This window comes from Arvicola amphibius, chromosome 7 (genome assembly GCF_903992535.2).
Source record: "Arvicola amphibius chromosome 7, mArvAmp1.2, whole genome shotgun sequence".
NCBI lineage: Eukaryota > Metazoa > Chordata > Mammalia > Rodentia > Cricetidae > Arvicola > Arvicola amphibius.
In genome coordinates, this window is record NC_052053.1 from 131,306,288 (window position 1) to 131,326,831 (window position 20,544).

General features: G+C 44.3%; 1 protein-coding gene across 2 annotated transcripts in view; it reads left to right on the forward strand.

Moving 5' to 3' along the window:
* Positions 1-20,544, forward strand: part of Ifrd1 (interferon related developmental regulator 1) — a 47,089-nt gene that overhangs the window by 14,331 nt on the left and 12,214 nt on the right. The window contains exons 1-3 of one of the 2 annotated variants that reach the window (XM_038335895.1): positions 13,929-14,247; positions 19,727-19,831; positions 19,951-20,035. In XM_038335895.1, coding sequence (XP_038191823.1) covers positions 14,166-14,247; positions 19,727-19,831; positions 19,951-20,035 — 272 coding nt within the window. In that variant the 5' untranslated portion in view covers positions 13,929-14,165. Of the gene's footprint in view, positions 1-13,928; positions 14,248-19,726; positions 19,832-19,950; positions 20,036-20,544 lie in introns of those variants that run through there. The other variant, XM_038335896.1, reaches the window with a different exon arrangement.

Consider the following 20,544-nt stretch of genomic DNA (forward strand, 5'->3'; position numbering starts at 1 on the left):
TTAAGCATCTATATTCTTCTGGCTGGATAGCATCTGCACACTGAGTTGGAATTTACCAATGCAAAACTGAGACAGAAGAAATGTGTGTGTGTGTGTGTGTGAGAGAGAGAGAGAGAGAGAGAGAGAGAGAGAGAGAGAGAGAGAGAGAGAGAAATAGGAGTGTCTGATCAAATAAGATGTCTTAATGGTGAATAAAAGCTTAAGGCAGCGGATCCAGTGTGTGGTCACCAAGCCGCATCACCACCCAGAGACCAGAGGCAAGGGTGGTTGTACGGGGAAGATTTGTGCGTTAGGAACATTCACCATCAACACTAAATAGATGGCAGTGTTTTTTACATTATGCAGTGATAACTGAAGAATATTGGTTGACATTTTGTTCATTGACCAAGTACTTGTTGAATGACTTGACGGTGCTAATCCCTGGGTTGGGTGGTTAGGAGAAAGCTGTATACGGCAGAACACTGGCTCTGCTATGTCCTGTCCCAGGTAACCAGTGCTTCATAGAAGATGCAAAGGGTAGGAAGGGTGGAGAAGCATGTTTCGCTCCAAAGTAGCCATGAGGCCTGGGAAAGTAGGCTAAAGTCTAATAATGTCTCCTGTATTGCAGTGTAATACCAGCAAAGTGTTCCTTAGAGATTATGCATTTCTAGACTTGGTGACGGTCTTAATCGGTATTCTATTGCTGTGAAGAGACGCCTTGGTCATGGCAACTCTTGGACAGGAAAGCACTGAACTGGGTTTGCTTACAGTTTCAGAGGTCTAATCCATTTACGTCATGTGGGGAAGCATGGCAGCACGCAGGCAGACATAGTGCTGGAGAGGTAGCTATGAGTTCTACATCCAGATCAGCAGGAAGGCAGAGAGAGAGAGAAAGAGAGAGAGAGAGAGAGAGAGAGAGAAACTGGGCCTGGCTTGAGCATTTGAAACCTCAAAGCCCACCCCCAGTGACACGCGTTCTCCAACAAGGCCACACCTCCTAATAGTGCCACTCCCTGTAAGCAAGCCTTCAAATATACGAGCCTATGGGGGCCATTCCTATTTAAACCACCACAACAGGGGTTAAGAAGCCAGTGAAGGTGTAACCCAAACATTTGATGAAAAAATGTATACAATGTGTTTACTACTTTTTAGCTCAGTGCTGAAATCTTACAAAATAAGCTTCAGAGCAAAGAACCCAAAACCTAACAATCAAAAATAAGTGAATAAAAGTCACATTTTCAACCACAATAAGAAAAGAAGTCACGTGCTTGGAGCAGGGGAGATGAGGCTCAGTGTTTATAGCTCCTGTAAGCACGAGAAGTGAAGTGTAGATTCCCACACCCCGTGTGGGTGGGTGTGGCCGTTTGTGTGGAATTCTGGTCCCGGGAAGGCAGGGGGAAGGGGTCCTTGGAGAGAGTGGGCTAACCAGGCTAGCTACATTAGCGAGTTCTGTGTTCAACTAACTGTGAGATCCTGCTTTGGGAAATAAGGTAGAGAGTGGTTGAGGGAGGCTCCCTATGCCAGCTTCAGGCCTACACATTATGTGCATACATGTGCACCTACACATGAGAACTTTTATGCACACACACACACACCTCATATAGAGATTAATCCATCGTATGCCATGCATGCATTTGTTAAATGTTGAATTAGCTATTTTTCTTGTGGCTGTGACAAAATACCCAGCCAAAGCCACTTAAGGATATAGCCCAGTATGGTGGAGGGTGTCATGGAAGCAAGAGCTTGAGGCCATTGGCCAAGATTGTGTCTACAGTCAGGAAGTGAAGATCAAAAAACTCTCACGCTCATCTCACTTTCTCCTTTTTATTCCGTCCACAGCCCCAGCTCAGGGATGATGAAACCCATACACAGCACAGAATTAGAGTGGGTCATTTCAATTCAACTAGTATAGTGAAGTATCGTCTCACAGGTCCAGAGTCCTAGCTCTCTGTGATTCAAGATCCCATCAGGCTGACAATGTGAACTGTCACAACTCCAGCCCTTGTCAGTCTGACACCTAAACGCATCATTTTGAAGGTGTATCTTTCTACCCCTTATCCTTATAGGCTTGTGACCATCTCATGATCCACAATACATCCAGTCTGAATTCAAAAGTATTCGTGGAGTTGAGCAGTGGTGGTGGATGCCTTTAATCCCAGCACTTGAGAGGCAGAGGCAGGAGGACCTCAGTGAGTTAGAGGCTAGCCTGGTCTACAGAGCGAGTTCCAGGACAGGCTCCAAAGCTACACAGGAAAACCCTGTCTCAAAAGACAAAAACAAAACAAACAAACAAATATTTATGGTCTTTAACAATTTCAACACGGCTTAAAGGTCCAAAATCTCTCTGAGACTAAGGCTACTATGAGCCCCTATGAAATAGAAAAACAAATAAAAAAAAACAAGTTTCAATGTCTAATATCACAGAATAAACACTAGAAAAGAGAGATCAGAGCAAAACAATACCAAAACCTAGCAGGGAAAACACCATATCTTGCAGCTCCATGTCTGCCATCGCCTCCAGATGAAATCATTTGAATGCAATGTGCTTGGAGAGCCCCTACAACTCTCATTCTGCCATCGGGAATCAGCCTGCCCCCCCCCCCCCCCCCCCCCCCCCCCCCCCCCCCCCCCCTCTTCCCCCTAACCACTTTTGCATGTAGCTCAGGAGACGCTGCACGGTTCTAGCATCCCTACATCCCAGGGTCTGCATTGCCAGTCTGCAGGACTCTGATCTTGAAACATGTTGCCAAGCTTCGCCCGCACTCTGGAATGTGGTGCAAGACTTCATGGCCCCCTCAACTTTGCATGCTTCATGCTCACAAATCCCATATCACATGAGCATCTCACCAGGTTTGGATGCTGGTTTGAGACCATAGTAGCCTCGGTCTCTGTGTACTGGCCCTGGGAACACTTTCCTCAGCAGGTACTTTCTATAATCAGGGAATTCCTTCAGTGACATTCTCAGTTCAGGCTCTCTTCCTTCAAATGAATTTACATTTTCATAAGTTGGAGCCTTTGGTGATTAACATCTTGCCTTCAGGGCATGTTTCCTATGGCCCCACTGCTGAAACTTTGCCCTTCTGAGAGCTGTTTTCCTTGCTAAACTATCCAATTGAAAATACCTTTAGGCCCCACCTTTTGACCTTTATCACTGTAGACCTGGATACAAATGGTGAGCAATAACAATTTCGCAGCCTGAATGCTTTGCCAGAATGTAACTGGGTTGGCCTCCAATCCAGTGCCCAGTGGAGTCCCTGTTCCCCTTTGAAACTGAGCCTTTGGCACTGGCATTTCTCTCCACGTTCTCGTCTTTCAACCCCAGCAGGACAATGACGCTTATGGTAATCAAGGGCTTTTCGGTAACAAGGTTCTCACTCTTCCATAGTCTTCCACGAAACCAAGGATCTGAGATCCACGTGGTAAGGCTTATCACAGCAAAGCCCTATTTATCAGTACAGCTTTCTATATTAGTTACTTTTCTCCTGACCGTGACAGCCACTGAAGGAAAGGAAAGTTCATTTTGGTTCATAGTTTCATAGTCATTCATAGACAGGAGCTTGAGGTAGCTGGTCACACTATCTATGTTCATAGTCAGGAAGCAGAGAGAGTCAGGAATGTTCCCGTCCAGTTTCTATTTGGCCCAGGACTCCAAACCATGGAATGGCGTGACTCGCAGCCCATAGCTAGAGGCAGATTACCTCAGTCAGCCTAATCTAGACAGCAATAAATACCAAGAGGCAGATCTGGGGATTCTAAATCCGGTCAAATTGGCAATCAGGGTGTTCACCAAAGGTGTTAACATGTACTAGCTGATTTAACTCTCCTACCATCTCTGAGATGGGTCCTAAGTTAGTACCATTTTATAGGAGAGGAACTTGAGGCGTGGTGACTTGGTAACTTACCCACTGGTAAGTGGTAGAACAGAGTTTAGTTCCTAATTGTCTCCTCTACTTAAAGGCTATGCTATTTCCTCAAGACAGAAATCTCTCCAGGGCACTAGGAACACAACAGTGGACAATACATTTTACAGAAACAGGAACTGGAAAGTCATGGGAAAGGTAATAGTATCTGTGTCAGGAAAGTCATTCTCATGACGTGGCCAGGGCAGGAAGTGCGAATTAGGAACGTAAGCCTAGGCTATGCTGTACTTCAGAATTTCAGTGGGCATGAGAGGGAGAGGGTAGCATCTAGACGCAGTTCAGATGTGGAATAGTTTGATGTTGAGATGAATAGTAAACCCATTAACACTATTAATAGAGCAGGAGTAGGGGTGACTATTCTCCAATGGTGGAATTTAGGGAATTGGTGGGATGTAAGAAAATATTGAAACATGGGTTTTGGAACTTGGAGTTACTATCAAAACTAAAAATTGTATTATGTCATATGTGAAGAATTTCAAACTAATGCATTACTTGTTTGTATCTCACTAATATGTCAAAATGCAACAATTGATTCCATCTTAAAATGAGTCCAAATGTAAAAAATGAATAATTCCACAAGAAAGAAAACAGCGAAGCTGGCAAAATATATCCACTACTTTATTTATAAAAGCAAACATGTAGGCAGGTATTCTAATTTATATGGTATGAAAATGGTATTGAAGTACTATTTACACTTCCGGGGGTGGGAGAGGGTGGATTAAGGTAAAGATGTAGAACTTGAGAGAACAAGGGTAAGAAGATATTGCCATAAGGACGTAAGGAAGCAGTATTAAAGTTGCTGACTCTCTCTCTAGTTACTTGATCCACCTAAGGCTTCTTAAATGCATTGTAAGAAGCAGAATGAGGAGACAAATACCAATTTGTTTGTGTAGATGTGTAGGGCATCCCCATAAGAAACAGTAGGTTACGAAAATAAAGGGAATAGAGAAACAGCCTTCAAAGAAATGTCATGACCTTATTGAATGTGGTCGTGAGAGGGAGCGCTTCTCATTTTCTTGGTGTTGGGAAGACAGAGAAAGCACCTTTGCTTACTCATCATGACAAGTTTGATTTAGAAGGCAGCATAACCATTCATGAATCATAATCAAAGTTAGCCATCTGGGATACCACTGACAGAAAAATAGCTGTCTCCCATTGGAAGATGTTTCAGTTATGGAAAAACCAGTATGTTGCCAATTAACAACAATGAGCAGTAAGGATGAGTCTATTAGGACCATGAAGGGAAGGAAAACTGTTAATTAGGAACACTAAGGATGAAGAGGAAAAAAAGAAGATAGAAAAAAATCCTCTCAAACCAGTCATACATGATACCGTGGGTGTAGAGGGAAGGAAAGTCTCCAAATAGAGAGTTTTAACAGGGTGTCCTTGGACAGCAGTCTGTGGAGGCGGCGTGAAGTGGGCAGTAGCCCGATGTTGGTACATTCTCCGTACAAAGCGGCAGATGACATGAGCGAGGAATTCAAAGACTTTTTTTTCTTGAAACATATGGAAGTTTTAAGGGAGGTAAAGGAAGAGCTGAGCGATTATTTTTACTTCATTCATTTTGTAGACACTGAAAACACTAGACATTGCTAAATGTTATCATTTAAAAGAGATGGTTAGATATAACACAATTGGTTGGGATGCTTTCAGTTCCGAGTCATAGAAATGAAATAACATTGAAGTATCTGGTTAAATATTTGGAGTATTTACCGCTCGCTCGTGTGTAAGTGTCGAGAGGTGGTATGTGGGGCCAGCTAAGTGACGACAGAACCTCAGCCATCTTCTTCTGCTCTCCTTTTGCCATTATGTGTTGGATTTGCTTGTCCAAAGATATGGCTACCTTTTCATTTGTATTTTTCTTGAGGACAATTACTTTACCGAGACCTCTTCACACCCCATTGGCTAGAGTTGTGCTGTGCATCCGAGATTAACCAACCATTTGTAGGAAGGATGAGTCATGGGATCAGTCACACCCCAACTCCTGGGAAGCACTTGGCTCCCCAAGGGAAGCTGGCAATGGGAACATTAGCATTCTGAGAATGGATATGGGAGACAACGCGTGTCTGGGGTGGGCAATCACGAACGTTTGCTCAGCCCACAGTGGGCTGCTCTGTTCCCTAGGCAGGTGGTCCTGGGTTGCAGAGGAAGCCGAAGGCGGCTGGACACTGTGAGTGAGCCAGTGAGTGGCATTCTTCCATGGCTTCTGCTTCAAGTTCCTACTGGAGTTCCTGCCCTGACTCCTTCCCAAGGTGGGCTGTAGCCTGTAAGCTGAAATAAACTCCCTCCTCCGAGTTGCTTTTGGCCAATGCTTTATCACAGCAACCAAAATGAAACTAGAACCCAATGTTTCAGTGTGACAAACACAATAGTTCAGTTTGCTCTGAGTTTTTAGGGCCTTTTAGAGTTCTTCTGACTGGATTCCTTCACAATAAATATTGCTAAAGTTCAGATCTGGCAGCTCACCCATTTTCATTGCCAAACTGCCTCCAACTGCTGCCAGTCTGCTCCTACTTACCACTGCCTTCCAGCTGAGAGGAAAAGGCAGGCTTTGTAAGTCCTACCTGAGGGCTACAGGGCAGTTTCCTAGGAGACTACACCAAGAAAATGGGAATGCTAAAAGACACTGCCTTCTATTCTGGCTTATAAGAAAGACTCACTGACCTGACCTAAGCATGAAGAAAGAGCTTTAGAAGCTTGAAGCTTCTCTGACCTTCATGGCAAGGTCATGTGGAATCTGACAGCTCTGTCACTGGGAACAGGAAGCTGGGCCCTCCCTCTGGATTTCTCTTCCTGCAAGCTTAGCCTGCTCCTATATTCTCCGGTGTCTCCAGTAGACAGGAGATAGCGCCTCTTCACAAATGAGAAAGATTCTGAGAGAATCTGACTTACTAATGGGAGACGGCAGCTTTGGTTAAGGACTCACCATAAGAGTTGCTAAACTGATAACTGAGATAGACTTTTGAATCTAGGTCCATCTCGATCCCAAATCTGTAGCCACCAATGAGGTTTGTAGGAGCGATGCTGTCTGCCTTGCTGACTCAGGTTAGGCTTGTCCTGATCAGGGTGCTTGGTAAATTCTCCGATCAACTCTCAGCCAAAAGATCTCCCTTTGCTTATTAAAATCTAAAATTCCCCCATTAGGAGAATCATTTCTTTCTTCAGCTTAAAAGACAGAGTAGCCCATTAGCACAGAGTACTTGGCAAGTTACAGAGACTTGAGGGATCTCATTTTTTCTATGACAATCTAGTGGTAACAAAAGCAGGACTACTGACGCTCATTTTCACACACGACAGTGGAGGCACTCGGGGGTAGGTGACCTGCTCGCTGCTGTAGATGAAGGTCCTCTTTGGTCTTTTCCTGAGAACAAAGTGGTGGAAGCTGGTCAGCAGAGGGGCAGGACTATAACTTCCAAGTGCGTTCAGAGGGAAGGGCAGCCATGGTGCCTCACGTGTGCCCTTTGTTGGGGCTGCATGAGGCCCAGTACCCAGATCCCCTCATCTCTTTCATCGTAAATTCTAGCACAGTACTAGAACCTTTGTTTGTTTTGTTCTGGAGACAGGGTTTCTCTATGCAAGCCTAGCTCTTCTCCTAGGACTCACTCTAAACCAGGCTGGCCTCGAACTCAGAGATCTATCTACCTGTCTCTGCTTCCTGAGCATTGGGGTTAAAGGCGTGTGCCACCATCTACCCAGCTCTAACTATGGCACTAGATTGTAATCATGTTGTCAGAGCATTTCCTGGGTGAGGAATTTGAAGATCAACTCTCAAGTATTTTTCAACTATTTTTCTCATGGCTTGGCCAGAGATTAGATCTTGCTGGGGAAGAGAAATGGTTAAAGGAAACAGGATGGAGAGGTCGGGAAAGACGGAAGTTGGTTTTCATTATGTTTGGTATGAAGGGTCAAAGATTAGCTAAATGACAAAGTCCACAGACATTCTTTAGTTGTTAAAGAAAGGATAATTCACACGTGTGTGTATATGATGTAACCACGGAAAAGCTCTTCCTACATGACGTCACAAGTATTGATTTGCTGTATGGTACTAATGGCTCACAGTACTCTTCAAACACAGCCTCGATCTGTGTTGACAACACCACAACCATGTGAGATAAACATTCCTGTCTTAGAGGAGACGTGAACACTGCTCTCATGTTTCCGTTGGAAATTGTATTAGAGAAAGTATGTAACTTTAGACCGAAACCATGCCCAGAGTCTCCTACATTGTGTTAAGGATAAAGAGAAAGAATATAGTCCAGGGCTAACTTTGTCTTTGTGTCCATTTTTAAGGCAGCAGGGATCCCATATTTAGCAAACCACATGATCACCACTCTTGGCAATAAGACAAAAAATTGCAAACACGTTAAGAAAACCAAAAACCTAAAAGATGACAGGTAGAAGTCCACTTAAAAACTGTTTGATTGAATACTAATATTTTAGTTTTTTCAAGACCGGGTTTCTCCATGTAGCCCTGGCCGTCCTGGAACTTGTGCTATCGACCAGGCTGATCTCAAACTCAGAGATCTGCCTGCCTGAGTGCTAGGACTAAAGGCGTGTGCCACCATCACCACCACCTCTTGACTTGAATATTATCTGATAACAAAGTTCTGCTACAATCGTACAAGATAATCTCGATGATCTAAACCTGCCATGGTATCTTTAGAGTGACATTGGAGGTCAAAGAACATTTGATAAAAGGACAAAGAACATACAGGGAAGATTTTACCCACATGAGCCTTAGGGCAACTCTTCAAACTGTAACCAGGTTCCCATGTAGCAAAGCTTGACACAGGCACAGCCTTGGAAGCAGATGGGCCTGGGTGTCAGCCACAGCCACTATTTCCAGTGATACCCGTGACCCTAGTGAAGCTGGAAAACCCCTTTGACCCACTGCTTCATCCATAAATGGTAAGACTACTCGTTCTTGTATATGGCTGTTTTTAGAATCACATGAGATGTATGGAAAACTTCTCTGCGTGTGTGTGCGCGTACACTCTCGTGAAAACTGGAAGAAACTCTGGGTGCCATTCCTCAGGAGCCATACATCTGTTTTGTTTGTTTTTAAAGCCAGGCGTTTACTGGACTCAAACAGGTCAAGTAAGTCAGGATTGGCCGGCCAGTGAGCCCCAGGTCCCTCTGTCTCTGCCTCTCCAGGCTGGACATTATCACAGCACCATCTCATCTGACTGTTTTGTCCACTAAAATGCGGGTTCTGAGAAACAACTTCAGGGCTGTGTGTTAGTAAGGCAATACTCCTCTGTCTGAGCCATCTCCTCAGCCCAGCAGTGTGGACCTGTGAGGCCTTTTAAGTTCTGTGCCCACCTGTTCCTTCGCTTTTGAGGAAACCATTCGGATAGTGTACATTCACTTGGGTATTCGTTGTGAGTGAGTACACTATGACCATCCCCCTTTCCTTGAGAAAGGGCTCAGCAGGGGATTAAACTCCAGCCAATTCCCAATCTTCAAGTCTGCCATTTTCTTCTTCTAACTTACAGAAAGGTGCTAAGTGTATCTGTAAAGACCTGGTGCGTGCTACAGAAATTATCACTGTTGCCTTACACATATGGACCTTATCTCTGATGGGGAAATAGATAATACAAGTATTATAATAATATAATTGAGAATATTCTACAGCAGACAGTGTGAGGACAATGAAGAGAGACATTTAGTCGGCCAAGCTGGTATTGGGCAACATCTATGACAACAGATGTTGGGGACCCTGTGTGTGATGTTCTAAACAGAAGTGACATTCCACTATTTCTCATATATGGACTAAGTTCTATAGACTGTCTCAGTACTGAATGAAGTAGGCTTACTTAAGCTGAATTCCGAAGTCTAGTACTCGGGAGCAGAGTTACAAGTATGGTCAGTCTGGGTTACTTGTCCAGTTCTAGGCTTTTCTGGGCTGCAAAGCAAGACCCTGAACTAACAATAAAACTACAGTTGGACCATTCGACTGAAGTGAGAGGCTTGGGGCACTTTGGGAGATGAAGTTAGGCTGGGGGTGGAGAAATGCTGCTACTTTTGGGGAAGAGTGGGAAGATTTCTCCGGAAGGTGTCATCTAAGCTGAGATCCGAATGGCAACTGTGGGAAGCTCTAGGGAGGATCACAGCAGGCGGACAGGAGCTGTTGCAAAAGGCTCAAACAAGGCATCAGTTTCGCGGTTTGGAGTTGGTGAAGTGACTGAAAAGGCTGAATCAGAGTGGGTTAAAGAGGTAGAAGTTATCTGCCAAACATGCGAGGCCCGAATCATGAAACCTGTGCGCCTGGAGATCTCTTCGCAGAAGGGAAGAGGCTGGTGCGAAGCAATGTGGGAGATGTAAGCCAGAGCAAGGTTCTGGGGCTGGAGAGGTGGCTTGGTGGTTAAGGGTGCTTACTGTTCTTGCAGAGGACCAAAGTTCAGTTCCCAGCAGCCACGTCAGGTGGTTTGTAACTGTCTGTAACTTCAGTTCCAGGGAATCTGACCACTTCTGGCCTCCTCAGGCACATGTAACATACACTCACACACATACATACGAATAAAAAAAAAATAGAATCTTAGCTGGACGGTGTTGGCGCCCACACCTTTAATCTCAGTACTTGGGAGGAGGTAGAGGCGGGTGGATCTCTGTGAGTTCGAGGCCAGCCTGGTCCAAAAGAGCTAGCTCCAGGACAGGCTCCAAAACTACAGAGAAACCCTGTCTCGAGAAACCAAAAACAATTTTTTTAATTTTTTTTTTTGTAAAGAACTAAATCCTGCCAAACACTATATAAAGGATCAAGGAGACATTTAATTCTACTTAGTATTATACTAAGACTCACAAGGAGCTATGACTAAAGTCATTCAAAGAAAACCTCTCATCTCTCATGTTTATGCCTTCAAGGAATATACATGTGTTACATTCTTACGCCAAACTGCCCAATGTAAAGACTCCACAACAACTGAGAATTCTCTTCACAAATGCACAGTTCCAATATGACCCCTATTTTTACAACATTTGAGTAGACTTACCACTATGGTGTTATCTATCAGATGGCATGTTTTATGAGAGCATATATCACCATGACTAAGAGTTAAGAGGTAGTGCGTGCGTAATGTCTAGATGGTAAAGGATGTTAGAGAGCATGGGAGAGCTCTGCCTCGTGGTACATTAGATGGATGTTACCAGGTTGACTTCCTCATGTCTTTTATTTACACCCTCAGATTTGATTGCCAACAAGGATAGCATGAACATTTATCTTCTAACTTCTTGCAATTAGAGGTCATAATATGATGTAATATTTCATAATATGAAATGTAGGTAGAAGTGGCTAGATAAACAGGTGAAGCAAGCCTGGAACTCTTGTGAAAGGTGGGGCCTCCTCCTAAGCCAGCAAGCTGTAAGTACAAACTCATGTTTAGCTTGAGGGACCAAGACTGTGGTGTCCAATGTTGGACAAGTTTGAGTTGGGCAACTCACAGGCACTGCTCTAGCTGGAGATGAACTCTGACCCCAAAACCTAGCTGTGGGATCCCAGCATCATGGCCCCAAGGCAATCAAAGTTGAAAGTGGTTGGAAAAATCATACTTTTTGTTCCAGCAACTCTACTGAAATCTTTCCAGAAGACACAAATATGTCTAGTGTGTGAATTGGAGAGAAAGTTCAGTGGGAAGCATGCAGTTTCAGAGAAGAAATTCAGCCAAACCAACACAAAAGAGCTACTGGAGAACTCAGCAGAAGCTGCCCCCTGTTGGCACAGTATTGCAGTCCCTGAGCACTCAGTGGTCCTAAGTGAAAATGTGGACAAGAGGATCCTGGGAAACTGAGCAGCCAGCCCATGAAGGCTCACTAAATCCAAGTTCAGCAGGACAGCGTTGAGCTCAAGGCTGGTTGGTCTGCTGTCTCTAAAAACCTCATGCGCAGGGTGTTAATTTTTATTTTCCAGAGTTTTAGTTGTAAACAAAAATGATGAGATTTTTGTTGTTGTTTGTTTGCTTTAGTTTTTAGAGACAGGGTTTCTCTTTGTAGCCCTGGCTGTCGTGGAACTAGTTTTGTAGATCAGACTGGCCTTGAACTCAGAGATCCACCTGCCTCTGCCTCTCGAGTGCTGGAATCAAAGTAGTGTATCACTAGTGCCTGGCAACAGTTTTTTAAATGAAAAAAGAAAAGGTAAAGTTTGGAAAGGTAGCATAGATTAGCATCTCATGATTACGGCGCATGACGAACATGCACAAAGCCCTGGGGTTAGTCCTCAGACGTGTGGATGAGGAGGGAGGCTGGCCCACATCTGGCTCAGAGCATTCTCTGGAGCCAAGGCTTCTGGATTTCAAGCGTGTTGTATAGACACAAGGGACTCAATGGGGCCTGTGTCCACTCCTGCATCCTGGGTTGGTACCCATGAAGAACACTTGTTCTTCAGAAATACACAAAGTAGAGCAAGGCTTCGATGCTTCTCTTCAGATCAGATCTCTGACTAGTGATCTGTAGGGAGAGGGAGTGCTGGCAAAGCTTTACAAAGACCTGTGAGGAGGGATGCCTTATGAAGGTGACAGCACTTGAGCTGGTCTCGATGGGTGGCTATAACTCTTAAGCTGAAGATGGGGGGTAGGGCGTTCATTTTAAGAACAGGAAGCAAGATGAATGAAGCCTCACGAAGGTGATGGCATTTGAGCTGGTCTTGATAGAGGGACATGACTCTCAAGCTGAAGGTGGCGGTTAGGGCATTCGTTATAAGAACAGGAAGCAAGATGAATGATGAAGTCTAAGTAACAAAAAGAGCTGTGTACCAGAAATAAAGACCAGTTTGGTTCAGGAGAAGAACAAGATACATGGAAAGCAGTGAGAGAGTTTAGAGGGCTGGCATTTAGCATATCTCTAAGGCTTTGGAACAGTTATTTACACAGGTGGCTAAGTCAAACAAGGGGCACACGAGTAAATAATTAGCCTTACTGGGCATGAAACATGGACGTGGGGACCTGGCATGAACCGAGGCCATCTGTGCCTAGAGATCAAGAGGTGAACCTGAGTTTTATTTTAAAACCAACTGCTCTGGGGTACACTAAAAGGAACTGAATAAATTATAAGTGTGTAATCTGAACACAGGGGAAGACAACAATGCCCTGACTATAAAATATGACAGTCAAAAAAGAGGAAGGGGGAAAACCTTTTAAAGTTGGATAAGGTACAAGAGGGACATCCAGGTGGCGAATGACGCTGTCGTGAGAGTTGGAGTTCAGAATGAGTCACTCAAACGAGTCAAGTCAATGAGTTGGGTCTGCCATAAGGACAGGATAGGAACCTACTAGCAGGCCCTGAATACAGGACCGAGGCTGTGACAGGGAAGAGAGATCTCCGGAGCACCTTGAGAAAACAAACCCTGTTGAGATTACTGCTATGTATAAGGCATGTATGTTTGATCAGCTGCTAACTTCTCAGAAGCTCTTATCCCACACTGACCTCCTAACTGGCAGCAGAATCAAGGTCACATTTTCTGTAAGGAAATCTGAGACCGAATCAGCAGTCTAGTTATTTGGGATTCTAGTCTAGAAAATCAGACCCGCGAACAATACAACTAAAGTAGCTGAAGGCACACCTTTTTTGGAGGGTGGGGAGCACGTCCCTAGACTCACAGGAGGGGGGGTATGGCTGTGCTTGGGCAGAAAGCCCCACGTTAGCACGAGAAAGGTTATGGCACGCAACCTTCCAGGCTGACGCTCATCGTCACGCTGCATAGTTGCCGCATGGCTCATCGCGGTGACTACTCGGGTGAGTCCCAGGGCGGGCGCCTCGGAGGGACGGGGGTCTCGACGCCACCGGACTGGGAGGAACCATGAGAAGGCCGCGCCCTCTCGTCTACTACATCTCCCAGAGTTCCGCGCGGCACTAAGGCTTAGCAGCCCCGGCGCGGAGCGCAGACTGGAGTTCTGGGAATGGGAGTCCGAATGCAGGCACCGCCCCAGTGGACGCTGGTGGGGAGATGTGCAGCGATTGGCCAGCGGGTGATGCAGGCCCGCCCACGCATGGTGACGACAGGCAGCCGTCTGGCTACTTAAGGCGTCGCGGTCTGGCCCACCCCGCCTTCGCTCCCGCGCTAGAGAGAAACATGTATCGTTTCCGCTCGCAGCTCTTCACGGGGATTTCTGCTGCCGCCGCCGCCGCCTCTCACCCGCGCCGCTCCTCGCCTCTCTTGTTAGCCCGAGACTCGCCTCTCAGCCGCCCGCCGCACAGACGAACGAGTAGACAGTGCAGCTCCATCGGCTGATCCTCGCTGAGCTCCTAAGTGTAGGCGGCACCGGGCGGCCCACGATGCCGAAGAACAAGAAGCGGAACGCTCCCCACCGCGGGGGTGGCGGCTGCTCCGGGGCAGCAACGTCGGCGGCCACGGCAGGTGAGAGGCGTCCCTGCGCCGAGTGCCGGCGGGCTGGCCGGCTGGCCGGCTCCGGCCTGGGGTGCGGCGGGATTTGTAGTCCGGTCTTGGTGTCTGCCGCCCGCGGCTGCCTAGCGCGTGGTGCGGCTGAACTGCAGTTCCCATCATGCCCCGGGCGCCGCGCTCGCGCGTCTGGCGCTGGCACGCGGGAGCGGTCCAGGGGCACCGGCCTTCGGGGCGGGGAGAAGTGGGACCCGAGGCTGGAGGCTGAGTTAGAATAAGGGCGCTCGGGGCTTGGCGCTCTTGGAGCTCCTCTTCCTGTCCGACCTTGTGCCGGACGAGAGATTTGGGGCGGAACGCCGGTGGCTCGCCGCCGTTGTCCGCCGCCTGTGACTCTCCGTCATGGAGTTTTCGGGAGTGCCAAACGTCCGGCGGGTTTGGACTGGCTTTTGTGTCACGCGGCCGGGGTGACGCAGAGGCGCGAGTGGCTTCCATTCCCGATGTTTCCCTGCGTGTCCTGCGTGTCCGCTAGGCGGGGTGGAGGCGTCGGAAGCCGAGGCCACCGCCCCACCCCAAGCGTGGCTCCCACGCCTGACCCTGTACCCGCAGGAATCAGGATATCCCTAGTGCCACCAGCCTAGGCGACCGCGTTCTCCTTTGTGCTGCGTTCTATAGATTCCATGCAGTGCTAAGAGTGATGGTGAGAAGCCGAGGTTGCAATTGGCCGAAAGTTAGAGATAGTGTTTGGGTTTTTTGTATTTTGCTTATCTTCCACGCCAAGTGGAAGCTTTTCCTGGAGGGAAAATTGCTGAACTGAATGTATGGTTCTCTACTTAAGAAAGAAAACAAAGTGCCTGCAGCCGAAGGTCCTTTCTACAAGACTGCACACACAACACCAGTCGAGTGTTAACACTGGGTAGTCCTCTCATTAAGTTAAGATTATGAAACTGAATATTGGAATATCCCCTACATAGCTGCTAATTTTTGATCATTTGAATGTTATGCCTTTGTTCGTTAGAAAAGTAAATGACCAGTTTTCTTGTTAACTATTGGAAACTGGCATCGCAAAACGTTATCCTACAGGGCTTGGAGAAGGCTAAACCCTTTTGGTCATGCATTAAACGCTGACTGAGATGACAGATACAGACTTTTCTTTCAGATCGTTTCTCTTATTCCTGAGTTCATCGTGAAATTCATTGTGAAGTTGTGAAACACTGTTCATTTAACCAGTTGTGGTCGGATCGAGGATACTGCTTACCTCTGACTGGCTAAGCTATCCGTCCCCGACAAATACTTGAGATCTTTCTGGTAGAGTCTTACTAGTTTTGTTAAAGTTTACCTTTTTAAAAAAATCAATGAAAGGAGAAGGATTGACATTTCGGAAGCCTCTGCCTCAAGGAAGCCCTTATTTTCTGTAGTTTCCTGCCAAGCACAACACATTTTCCCTAAGGCTTATCCGACTGTCACTAGCCTTCACTGCTGTCCTTCAGATTCTCCTTAGTAGAAGACACATTTAAACACCGCAGTCTGGCATGTGGAGTACAGCACTGGACTAAATATATATATTTAGCATTTGTTAACACATGGAAAATATTGATTTGTAAAAACTGTAAGCTTTGACATTGTTACCATGATAGTTACCCCTAAAAGTTACCATAACAGTGGAACTGGCTGAGACTGCTTTTCTGTACTTTTTTTTAACCTTAGTAACGTGTATATTTTACTTATTAGTTAAAGGGAATTATCAACACTTTTATTTAGAAGGGCTGGAGAGATGGCTCAGAGATTAAGAGCATTGACTATTCTTCCAGAGGTCCTGAGTTCAATTCCTAACAACCACATGGTGGCTCACAACCATCCGTAATGAGAACTGATTCTCTCTTCTTGAGTGCAGGCATACACTTTATGCATAATAAGTAAATACATCCTTAAAATTTTTTTTTATTTAGAAACCACTTTTCCTATTGATGTTTGGGTGACAGAACAAGTGCCATTTAAATACAGCCAACTTTTCAATTAGATAGGTTAATAGGTTTTGTGTATATTCTCGTTCTTAAGTAATGGGGAGTTTTAGGAAGCCAAGAGAATTGACCTCATATACGTGTCTACACAGTAAGCACTTCTGATTTCAGGGGTGTGTTTGTGGGTTTTGTTTTGTTTTTTATTTTTTGTTTAAGACACTCAACTCTATCCTGGCTTGGAATTCAGTGTAGGCTAAGCTGGTCTCAAACTAAGGCATCCTCCTGCCTTAGCCTTTTGATTGCAGGGATTGCAGCATGAAAGACAAGGTTTTTAAGGGTTAAAAAAGTTTGGATAGTAAGCCCTTGAGAATGATTACCTCAAGTGCCTAGCGTGCCAGCTCATTGTTATAACACCCTGACTGCAAGGTAAGTTTGACCTAGATGTTAGGAATTCTTAGAGGATGCATTTCCTTTCTTTAGAAATGCATTTTTTATTTGTGTGTGTATGAACACTCCAGGATACCAATGTGGAGGTCAGCGGACACACACTCTGGTCCCAGGGCCTGATGAACTCAGGCAGATAGACTTGGCGGCAGGCACCTTTTTGTGCTGAGCCACCTTGCCAGCTCATCCTTGCTTTTCCAGACCCCTTTTTTGAACCATGAAGAAACTAAACTAATTAGTTAGAGTCGGGAGCTTAAACCTGTGTAAGAATACTCAGGAAAACTGACCAAATAAGATGCTTTTTAAATGACAATTAGCTTGTATGTAAATAAGATTATTCAGAATATACTCAGCTGTCTTAATTTGTCATGAGGAAAGATCCAGAAATAGGCTGGTGTTTATTTTTCTCCTGAGCACTGTGATTAAGAACCTTTGGCATCTTTCTTGACCTATTCTCTGCGCTTTCCTACTTTGATTCAAATTACTTTGGTTGGCATCAGGCCAGCAGGTTTCAAGGTCACTTGTTAACTTTAAATTTTGCCTACTTCTGCATGGGATTTTGTTTTGTTTTAAAGCATCTTTTATTAAAAGCAAATAAGCCCAACTCTTAACAGGCTTAAAATTTTAGAGGATTTAAAAAATAAACTTAACACCCAGTAATCCTAGGATTTGAGAGGCTGGGGTGGCAGGAAGATTGGCAGGAGTTGAATGCTAATCTGGGTTATAGAGCGATTGGCTTTCAGAATCAGGCTGGGTTACCAAAAACTGGAATAAACCAGTAAATAGAAGCAAGGTAACAAATAATAAACATTTAAAAGAAAAATATAGGAACTTGATTTTTTTTTTGAGGAATTTCTTATTCACCTAAGAAAGTGTTAGTAGTCCAGGCAATAGTGGTGCATGCAGAAATAGGCAGATCATTGAGTTCAAGGCCATCCTGGTCTACAGAGTTCCAGGACAGCAAAGATGATTACACAGAAGAAACCCTGTATCAAAAAAAGTTAAATATTATTTCTGAAGAAATTGTTGTTCTACAGATAAGCAATCAAATATAATACCCATTTATCTATATTTACTTACAGTTTGTCATAATGATACAATTAATAATCGAATATACTTATTTTGTACTTTTGATACTTTCCCTTTTCCTTCAGTCTTTGTTGGTAATTGATTGGCAAAGAAAGATTGTATACATCCGGAGGATACATAGTTACATCAGTGTATCATACATAGTAAGATAATGATAATCATGCTACTTAATAACATCTTACTTTGTCAATTGAACACTCCTAAATCTGGAGTATAAAACATATTACTTGCTATACTCCTGAATTGATATGATTGTTTTATGTTTAATATTGAAATATATTTCTATATGATTGCAAATAGATGTAAATAAACTAGTTTGCATAAAAGTAGATAAAATTTGTACATAAGAGGTACCAAAGGAAGAGATTAGGTATGTTGGAGAGTGGATGAAATTGACCTCTGTTGTGTAGTTTATGTTCATTTTCTGTACTCTGCCTGAGTGATACATACTCTTACATATTAAAAAGCACCAAGTATTAAAGGGACTTAATATTTGATGTTGTCTTTGAATTTACTAATACAAGGAGATTGAATTCAGGCTACCCTGGACCCTTTATGGTCAAAATTTGAGAATGTGAGATTCCTAAATTATGAATTTATTTTTTAATGAAGTTTAAAAACTGCTATTTAAATTCTTTTTTTCCTTCTTCCTTTTTTTGGTAGTAGCATTGGTATTTTAAAATTCTTGGATATAGTTAAGTAGTAGCATTGGTATTTTTAAACTCTTTGATATAGTTAAAGTTTCTTATTTTATTTGAGCTTTGAGACAGGGTCTCACTGTAACTCTGACTGGCCTGGAGCCACCCCTATGTAAACCAGACTAGTTTCAAACTCAGAGACTTTAACCTTTGTCTTCCAGGTAATACACTTGAAAGTGGATACAACCACAGTCTGCATTCTTTTCTTTTAAAGGGAATTTAATTAACGGGTAGATGTCTTGGTGGGCGAAGAACTTTTGCAGACATGAGATCTGAGTTCAGATTCTGAGCTGTGAAGCCAGGGTGGTAGTGCCCATCTGTAATGCTCATGCGCCTGTGGGAAGATAGAGTCCCCCAGAAGCCTGTCCAGCTAACCTGCTGTACAGTGCCAAACATCAGAACTGAGACCCTTTCTCAAACAAGGTGGAGGCCAAGGATGGGCACCCAGGATTGAGCTCCGTGGCCCACATAGCACGTCTTCCCCATGGTGTAGTTTGATCTTAAATTGTGCATTTTTTCTCATGTCTGGTAATGCCAGGACTCAGGAGGCTGGAATGGGAGGCTTGCTGGGCTACAACAGTGAGACCCCGACTTAAAGGGGCGGGGAGTAGGGGAAGCAATTTAATTTTTTTTTTTTAAAGATTTATTTATTTATTATGTATACAATATTCTGTCTGTGTGTATGCCTGCAGGCCAGAAGAGGGCACCAGACCCCATTACAGATGGTTGTGAGCCACCATGTGGTTGCTGGGAATTGAACTCAGGACCTTTGGAAGAGCAGGCAATGCTCTTAACCTCTGAGCCATCTCTCCAGCCCCGAAGCAATTTAATTTGAACTGGCTTTTTTGTAAAGTTAGATATGAAACTTGGCTTCTCTCTCATTACCTTTAAGTCTGCCGTCTTTCAACTTGGTACTTGTAGCTCTGAACAAGAGGCCATTTACTCAGCAGTTCATGTTTACTAAGGCTAGTCATTTTTATTGGGAAATATAATTGCCTTATTATCTAGGGTATAATACTTACTCTAAATCTGTTTTCATTTTGTTCATGATTTGAAGTAATTTTCATCTTACCAAATTTTGGTAGATGATTGATACCATTTCTAAAGTTGCTTCATAATGTGGAGCAATTAAACAGCTGGCCTTCTGAAATGCAGGCGAGGTGAATCAGTGTATTTTAGGAACGTTGTATACATTCTTTTGTGATATAATTATCTCATTACAAGAAGTTTGACTTTGTTACTAGATAGCAAGTATTTGCATATATAGCAAAGGAAAACAAATGATGTCCCTTTCCTCTTACCTGCTAGGTGGCCCTCATCGGACAGTTCAGCCTTTCAGTGACGAAGACGCATCCATTGAAACAATGAGTCACTGCAGTGGCTATAGCGATCCTTCCAGCTTTGCCGAGGATGGTAGGAGTTTCCAGTGAACTTTGGGCTTGCCACACAAAGATGGTGTAGGTGGGGGAATTCGTAAATGTGAGCTGTGCTGTCCCTTTTCCTTACGGTACAGTGTTGTTTCCATTCCATAGGCCCAGAAGTCCTTGATGAGGAAGGAACTCAAGAAGACTTAGAGTACAAATTGAAGGGGTTAATTGACCTGACCCTCGATAAGAGGTAAGAGTGTTAAAAGGTTTCCGTTCTGGGTGATTCAGGTACTTTTAATTTGTACCACAGAAGTATGTTCTTCTGAAGCTTGGTTTGTTTACTTTGATGATGTTACTTTGGCCTTTTAATTTGGTAGTATGATTATTTTAGCTTACTGTGTGTGTGTGTGTTTGTATTATGATTGAAATTTATTTGTTCTACTAAAAATGACAGATTACTAAGTTACTTGTCTACTAAATTTGTTATGGGCGTGAAAACTACCAAGGTAAATTTTCTTGAGGGTATCTCTGGAGATTAACAGATGGAAATGGGAATCTTAGAAGATACAGGTATGAGTACTAGACTTAGAATGTTTTAAAAAATAGGAATTATGAATGGTGGCTGTGCGTCTTTGGATCCCAGGTTCTGGAGAGGAGGCTGGCAGGAGAGGATCAAGTTGAGCTCAGGAGTTGGAGGCTGGCCAGCCAAGTAAGAGGAGCTAGATTTAGAGGAGTAGCGTGGACTAGAGCAGTGTGAAC